The 6746-nt window shown below is 61.9% G+C and overlaps 1 protein-coding gene across 1 annotated transcript; it reads right to left on the minus strand.

The window, feature by feature from the left end:
* Positions 1–429: 429 nt before the first annotated feature.
* On the minus strand, positions 430–6315 carry ATP4B (ATPase H+/K+ transporting subunit beta). Its single transcript, XM_047720502.1, has 7 exons — positions 6204–6315; positions 5357–5485; positions 3447–3560; positions 3098–3297; positions 2115–2171; positions 1450–1548; positions 430–973 (listed from the first exon to the last, which is right to left on the minus strand). Exons 1-7 carry the CDS (start codon positions 6313–6315, stop codon positions 812–814), a joined length of 873 nt encoding a protein of 290 aa, XP_047576458.1. The 3' UTR covers positions 430–811.
* Positions 6316–6746: the final 431 nt, after the last annotated feature.

Consider the following 6746-nt stretch of genomic DNA (forward strand, 5'->3'; position numbering starts at 1 on the left):
GTGTGGGACTGTGTCGCTCTCTGGGAGGCGACGTTGCACCTGGTGCTTGCGTGGGGTCAGGACACCAGGTTGCGTGGTGGCTGGGGGCGGGGGCCCTCCGGGAGAGCAGGTCGGTTTGATGAGACGCTTTTGTTCCGGGCTTTGGTGCAGGGCCTGGAGTGAGCCGCCCGCACGTCCCTGGGTGGTGGAGGGTGGGCTCGTGTCCGTGGCTTCCTGTGGGGCTCAGCCCGCGCGACGCCCTTTCGCCCCCTGCTCACCTCCTGCAGGTGCGCAGGCTCCCGGGGCAGCCCTGCTGCGGCCGCGTCCGAATTTCCCTGACGGGGGTGCGGGGAGGAAACTTGAAGGTTTCCAAAGAGAAAGTGATTTTGTTGTTACGTTTTGCCCTTATCAGAAAAGACATGATTGTTTTACGCAGAGTAAGAGTGACTTTAATGTTTTATTTTTACAGTTTAGGAATTCTGTAAGAGCAAACCTTCAGGACGCCCATTCTCGTAAGTCCTGTTCTCTGGGAGCGTGAGCCGTCTCCGCGCGACGCGGTGCCGGGACCGCGGTGAGGAACGTGCCGTCTGCCTGAGCCGTCCTCAGGGCCTGGTGGTCGGGCAGCTGCTGCCTCGCAGTTACCACGTTGGCCCAGGTTGTTAACACAGCTCCGGATTCGGGGTCGAAGGGAGAAAAGAGGGCGCGAGAGGCCGCTGACTCTCCCCGAGGTGCTTGGGGCACAGGTGCCTGCCGGCCATTCCCTGGGCGGGCCGCGGAGCACTGGAGGCCTGGTGGGGGGCAGCAGGGGCTCGCGGGGCAGGCCGGCCTCCCCCTACTGCCGAATGTTGAGCTTGAACTCCACTCTCCCTTCATAGGGGTCGTGGGGGTTGTCGAACGTCACGTGGTCGGCCAGGATCTTGCACACGACGAGGACCTCCGTGTTTCTGGGGACATTGAGCAGCTTTGCGGCGACCAGAGGGTTGCTGTAGTGGGGCTGGACCCCGTGCGGGAAGACGGAGGAGGACAGCATGAGGAGCGGCTTGACGGGGGCCGGTCGGGTGGCAGAGAAGTGGCGCCTGCTGCTCTGCCTGCACGGGGCACGTGCGGAGACGCACTGTCCCCACTGAGGGACGACGGGAGCTCGTCTGGGCTCGGGGGATAATACCAGGGACGAGTTCAAGTGTAGATTATATTTGATGAAAATTACCATGAAGATAGGAAAAACTGAGGGATTTGAAGGCTGTGCTTTAACGTGGATATATGGTTGTCTGAAAGGATTTGGGAAACTGAAACCATTAGGTTTGGTATTAGTGTTTCGCATGGGAGCTGTGTTTTCAGGTAGGGGGACACCCAGAGGGCCGCACGGTCCCCCTGGTTCCACTGGTGTAATAGGAATGTCGCAGGCTTTCCTTCGCCGCTCGGTTTGGGACACGTGTGCGGCGGTTGTCAGAGAACCGAGACGCGGCCTACCTGCGCCTTCTTGCCGTAGTAGGGGAAGTAGTGGAGGCTGAAGGTGCCGTTGGGCGGGTAGTACTCCACCTGGAGGGGCCGGGCGTCCTCGTGCGGGTCCTGGGGGCGGAGAGGCCGGCGCCTGAGCGAGGCAGGCTCCAGGCGTCTGCGTGTGTCTGCGTGTGTCTGCGTGTGTGTGAGTGGCCCGGCGGGCTGGAGCTCGGCAGAACACGGACGGAGGACACCTTGTGTCTGTTCATAGCTCAGGTCAGCACATGTGGGTGGTCCCAGGAGACACAGCCTCACCCCACAGCGAGGCGGGCGCGGGGGGGTAGGTGCTGTGGAGCCCCCAGTGGGGAAGACCAGCCTCAGAAGAGACTCCGTGGAGACATGTTTGTTTTTTGGGGCTTGTGCTTTAAAACCGGTTTTGAGAAAAACTGGAAGAAATTACTGCTGACTCTTAGCGGGTTTTTCCAAACTGCCACCAAACACTCAGAACGGTGGGAGTGCTAACACTGTCCCAGATGCTTCCTGGGCCCGGCGGTGACGGAGATCGCTTTCCTTACTGGTTTTAGTGCCCTGCAGTGCTGCTGGGGGGCGGGGGGTGGGCCCGGGGGGGCAGCCGCAGGGAGCTGAGGGCCGCGGGGAGCTGGGGGCGAGTGGCTCTGGCGAGACCACACACTCACCAGGAGGGCGCAGTCCGCCCTGGGCGCTGTGCTGTTGCTGGGCAGGAAGTTCACGATCTGGAAGGAAAGGGCGTCCGTGTCACTCTCCCACCGGCTGCGTGCTAGCGAGCGGCCTGTCCGAGCGGCCAGAACCCTGCCCCACGCGGTGGTCTTGGCTGCCGGCACATGGCAGGCTGGACGGGAGGGTCCCGAGCCATGGCTGGCACTCTCTGGCGCTCTGCGGTGCCTGTGATGGGGTCCCCTGGGTGCCTGCCTGTGCCCAAGCATACTCTCTGGCCTCCCGGGTCCCAGCCGTGTGTGTGCCTGCGCCCTCCCCACAGTTCTGCCCTGGTGTGCATGGCTCCCTCCACCAGGCAGCGTCGTGACCCCGCAGGGACCCTGGAGTGTGCCGTTCAGATGCATGGCTTCCCCAGGTGTCTCAGGAAGGAAGTTTAATCGTGCTGCACACCTGTTGGCCAACACGGAGCAGACACCCCCTGGCCCTCTTGTCCTGTTGGCTTCCAGTGGCATGTCCCCTCCCCTGCACCCCAAGGCTGGAGGGACCATCCGCCCTGTGGCTTGCTGGCACCAGCCCGTTCAGCTTCCCTCGTGCCCGGCAGAGGGTCCCTGGCCCAGATGGGGAACTACTGCTCGACATGATTCCCAGCCATCCTCGTGGTACCTGACGTGGCCCGGCTGCTGGCAAGCTGTGTGTGCACGCAGCTGCCCTGAGCAGCCCCAACTCTGAGCTCAGCGTCCAGTGCAGAGCCTGGAGCCAGGGCAGTGTCTGAGCTGTTCAGGTTGGATCTTGGTCAGCTCCCAAGCCAGCACGATGGGCCTAGCATGCATAGCAGAGGAGCAGGGTGGGACGGGCTGCGGCGCGTGTCCCAGCCTTACCAGCCTGGACCCTGTGCTGGGGTGCATGGGGTCACATGAGGGCCAGGCATCCAGGCCCCTCCAGGCCACGGCTGGGTCTGGGGTCTGTAGCCCCACCCTGTGCTCACCCTGTTCATCTTAATGATGAAGCACGGCTTTCCTTCCGCAAAGCCGAAGTTGGGGTCTGTCAGACCTGAGCAGTTTTGCAGCATGTCTGCTGTGAACTTGCAGGAGAACTTGGTGTGGTTTGGGGCCTGGAAGCTTTCCTGGAAGAAGTACTTCTCGGAGGTGCAGTTGATGCTGTGCTCCTGGGAAGCTGGCGAGTAGCCTGCCAGGACAGACATGCCTGTGGGCGCCGACCTCCGGCCACAGCCACCTGGTGTGGTGGGGCTGGTGGGAGGGTGGGGAAGCCCGTACCCTCCCTGAGATGGTCTTAGAAGAGGGAAGAGCAGAGGTGGGAAGCGTTTTAAACGTCACCTGCCAGGAAGTTGTGGAGCATGTGCACGAGGTCCACCCAGGTCCTGTTGTCAGAGACGTTGTAGGAAATGTCCAGGCCTTTCTCCCCGTAGACATCTGGCCTCAAGGTCACCCCTGGAGGGAGAGCACGACACATCTTACTCCGTTCCCCACAAAGTGCTGGTCACATCCCAGCCACTTACTGCAGAAATGGCCTGGCCCGGTGGCCAAGCGTGGGCTGCTGTGGTCCTGGCCAGTCCTGGGTCCTCGGACCCCTGGGCAAGGAGGCTGTGGCCGAGTGTCCTGCAGCAGGAGCTCAACAGGGACCCGCCCGCCCGGGAACTGAACCGCGTCGCCAGATGAAGTTGTGTTGGAATGCACATTTGAAGCTTCACTGGTTTCGGTCACGTCTGAAAGCCCCCAGACGCCGTGTAAACTGTACGAGAAAAGGAGCGCACGTGTGGCATCGGGACCATTGCACAGCTGCTGGGCAGCCTCGCTTGTGTTCACATGAAGACGTGTAAACCGGCGTCCCAGATTCGATAGACGGGGTCCTCGCGCTCGGGTCCTACTTGACTTCCATTTCCCAGCGCCCTCGTCGTCAGGCTCAGCTCCTCCTGTCCACAGGGACCGTCGTGTTTGGCCGTGTGCACGTTCCGCGGCTCGGGAAGCCAGTCCCGTTGACGGGACTTTCTAGACAGCCAGCCAGCGCTCTCTTGTTCCATGGATGCTGTGGGAGTGACAGCTGCGCGTGGCTGGAGGGGATCTGACCAAGGAGAGAGCGGGCACCGCTCACGAGCACCCGCCCCACGCGTGCACCACAGCCGCTCCCCGTGGGCTCACGGCTCGCTCACTGCGTTGGGGCGGCTGTCGCCCTCTCTGCCTCCCGGGGCCCTCCCACCCACTGGGCTCTGGACAGGTCACGTTACAGTTGTATCCTGAGGTTTGTAACGTAGCGTGTTCTGCTCTGAAGCCAGGTGAAACCCTCATGGCTGTCCGTTGGTTGTCTCTAGAAATGACCGCCAACGAGGCACTTGGGTTTGTGATCGCTGATCAAGGGGTTCACGGGAGACCTCAGCGGAAGAGCTGGACCGGCTGAGGGAGACACGCCCACCCCGGCCCCAGGGCCCGCACCCGCCACCTTCTAGAGACGTGCGTTCTCCTGGCCTCTCCTGGGGAAGTGCGGGGCTGCGGTGGGCTCTTCGCTTCTCGCTCCCTCAGGACGCATCCAGGACGTGCGGGTGGCGAGCGCCTTGAAACCGTGCTGCATAGCGCGTTTCTTCCCAGATTTCGCGGGCGCCCCCCACCCAGCTCGCGCCTGCCGGTTCTCATATTGGTTGTGCAGACTGCTGGGCTAAGCCGCCTTCTCCAGACCTGGAGTGCTGCCTCGCTGTCCCAGGCCTTGGAGTCCTGTTGTCACCGGTGACCTCCTCTCCTCTCGGGCCCGACTCGGGGGAGCGCCTGCTCAGCCTTCGTGCCGGGCCTCTGCCCTCGAACGGGCTGCTCTTCGGGAAATGCGTGTTCTGAAGAGCCTGTGGTCCTGGAATTGTCCTCCCAGAGCGGAAGCGTCCGTGTTGAGGGGTGTCCTTTCCTCCCCACAGACTCTCCGTCCCCCCTCCCTGCTGTCTCATCCGTCCTCCCAGACGTGTCCTGTGTGTGTCATCCGCATAGCAAGTAAGTGAGGTAAAGACCGTCTCTGTACCAAATCTGTTTTAATAATTAAAACTAAACCAAGTCAGACTATAGTGTGGGGTCACCATCTTCAAAAGAAGCTGAGGGGCTGTCTGCACCCAGGTGTGCCCCTCCTGAACCCTGGGGCCACCAACAGGAAAGGCCCCTCCAGGCTGCCCCCCGGGTTCATTCTGGAGGGACCCAGCATTGCCCTGACGTGTGGGGTCCTGGTGCCCCAGCCGCCGCACAGGCCCCGTTACCTGGTGACTTTAGCTGGTCTTGGTAGTCGGGCGTGTATGGGTCAAGCGTGCACATCAGCGTGTAAATGCACAGGGCGAAGATTCCAGTCATCACCACGTAGAAACCCACGTAATAGAGGCTGATCCACACTATGGGGAGAGGGAGGAGGTCTGTGGGACCCAGGGTGACACTGCTTCTCCATCGGAGTGAAGAAATCAGTGGTGTTTGTAGCGCCTTCACACACAGTGTTGTCCGCCGTCACTTCCGTCAAGTTCCAGAACGTTCTCACCCAGGAGATGCTCCGTACCCCTTAACTTAAAGGTCCTTAAAAATCATAAGCTTTAGGAACATAGCTTTAAAATTGCTTTTCTCAAATCTAAGGCTGAACCTTTGGGGCTGCCCCTCAGATGTTCCCACTTTGTAGATGTCTGCTGTCAGTGGGGATTAGAGCTAAAATGGCCTTTTGGGGTCATCTGGTGAGGGAGGTGCAGCCTGGCCAGAAGCCCTGGCAGGGCCTGGGTCCTGGGTGCCTGGACTGCTGGTGGACGGTCCTATGCATGTCCTCAGAGCATCGCCCCACCGTCCCCCACCCTCCCTGCCATCCCCACTGTCCCCCGCCGTCCCATGCCCTCCCCGTTGTTTCCCCGCTGCACCCTGCCATCCCCCATCATCCCACCGTTCCTGCTGTCCCCGCTTGCCCCTGCCCTCCCCACTGTCCCCGCTGTCCCCCTCTGTACCCTGCCACCCCCCGCCATCCCCCACCATCCCCACTGTTCCCTGCCATCCCTGCCACCCCCCTCCCGTCTCTGCCATCCCCACTGTCTTGCGGTGTCCCCCACCATCCCGCACCCCTCGGCCGGCACGTACCCCACCGGGACAGTGTCCGGCCCAGCATCTGCCCTGTGTCTGGGTTCCAGCAGTAGCGCTGGAACTCTTCCATCCGCTGGCTGCATGACTTTTTCTCCTGCAGAGCTGCCATCCTGTAGAACGGGGGTGCTGCCCTCACCCAGCCCGGGAGGAGAGGGGCCGCGTCTGGGTTTTATAGTCTCCTCCCCTAGAGGTCAAGGTGCTGTGGAGACAGGCTCCAGGGAACGCAGCAGGCGTTGCTGGTCACACCTTGCTGTCCAAACACAGCGGCTATCAGACATCTCGCCGCCCCTTGTCTCGCATACCCTTGGCCGTGTCCTTGTCCGTCCTGATACCGACCAAGGTCAAGGGCTTCCCTGCAGGAGAAGCAGTTCTCTGCTCCTTTCACTTTCTCCGGGGGCAGAGATGTGAGGAGTGCAGGGCGGTCCGACCCCGGCTCTGTGCCCGAGATGGTCCTGGTCTGAGCCGATGGGGGCGGCGACCCGGGGGCTCCCACCACCATCGCTCCTACGGGTTATCACTTGCTGGGGAGCACATCTACCC

This window comes from Lutra lutra, chromosome 3 (genome assembly GCF_902655055.1).
Source record: "Lutra lutra chromosome 3, mLutLut1.2, whole genome shotgun sequence".
NCBI classification, from domain to species: domain Eukaryota; kingdom Metazoa; phylum Chordata; class Mammalia; order Carnivora; family Mustelidae; genus Lutra; species Lutra lutra.

Coding starts and splice junctions, on each gene's coding strand:
- ATP4B (XM_047720502.1), bottom strand. CDS start 6,315: ATGGCAGCTCTGCAGGAGAAAAAGTCATGCAGCCAGCGGATGGAAGAG. Junction 3,298..3,446: donor GCTCCACAACTTCCTGGCAG/GTGACGTTTAAA, acceptor CTGTCCTGGCAG/GCTACTCGCCAGCTTCCCAG. Junction 974..1,449: donor ACTACGGCAAGAAGGCGCAG/GTAGGCCGCGTC, acceptor CACGGGGTCCAG/CCCCACTACAGCAACCCTCT.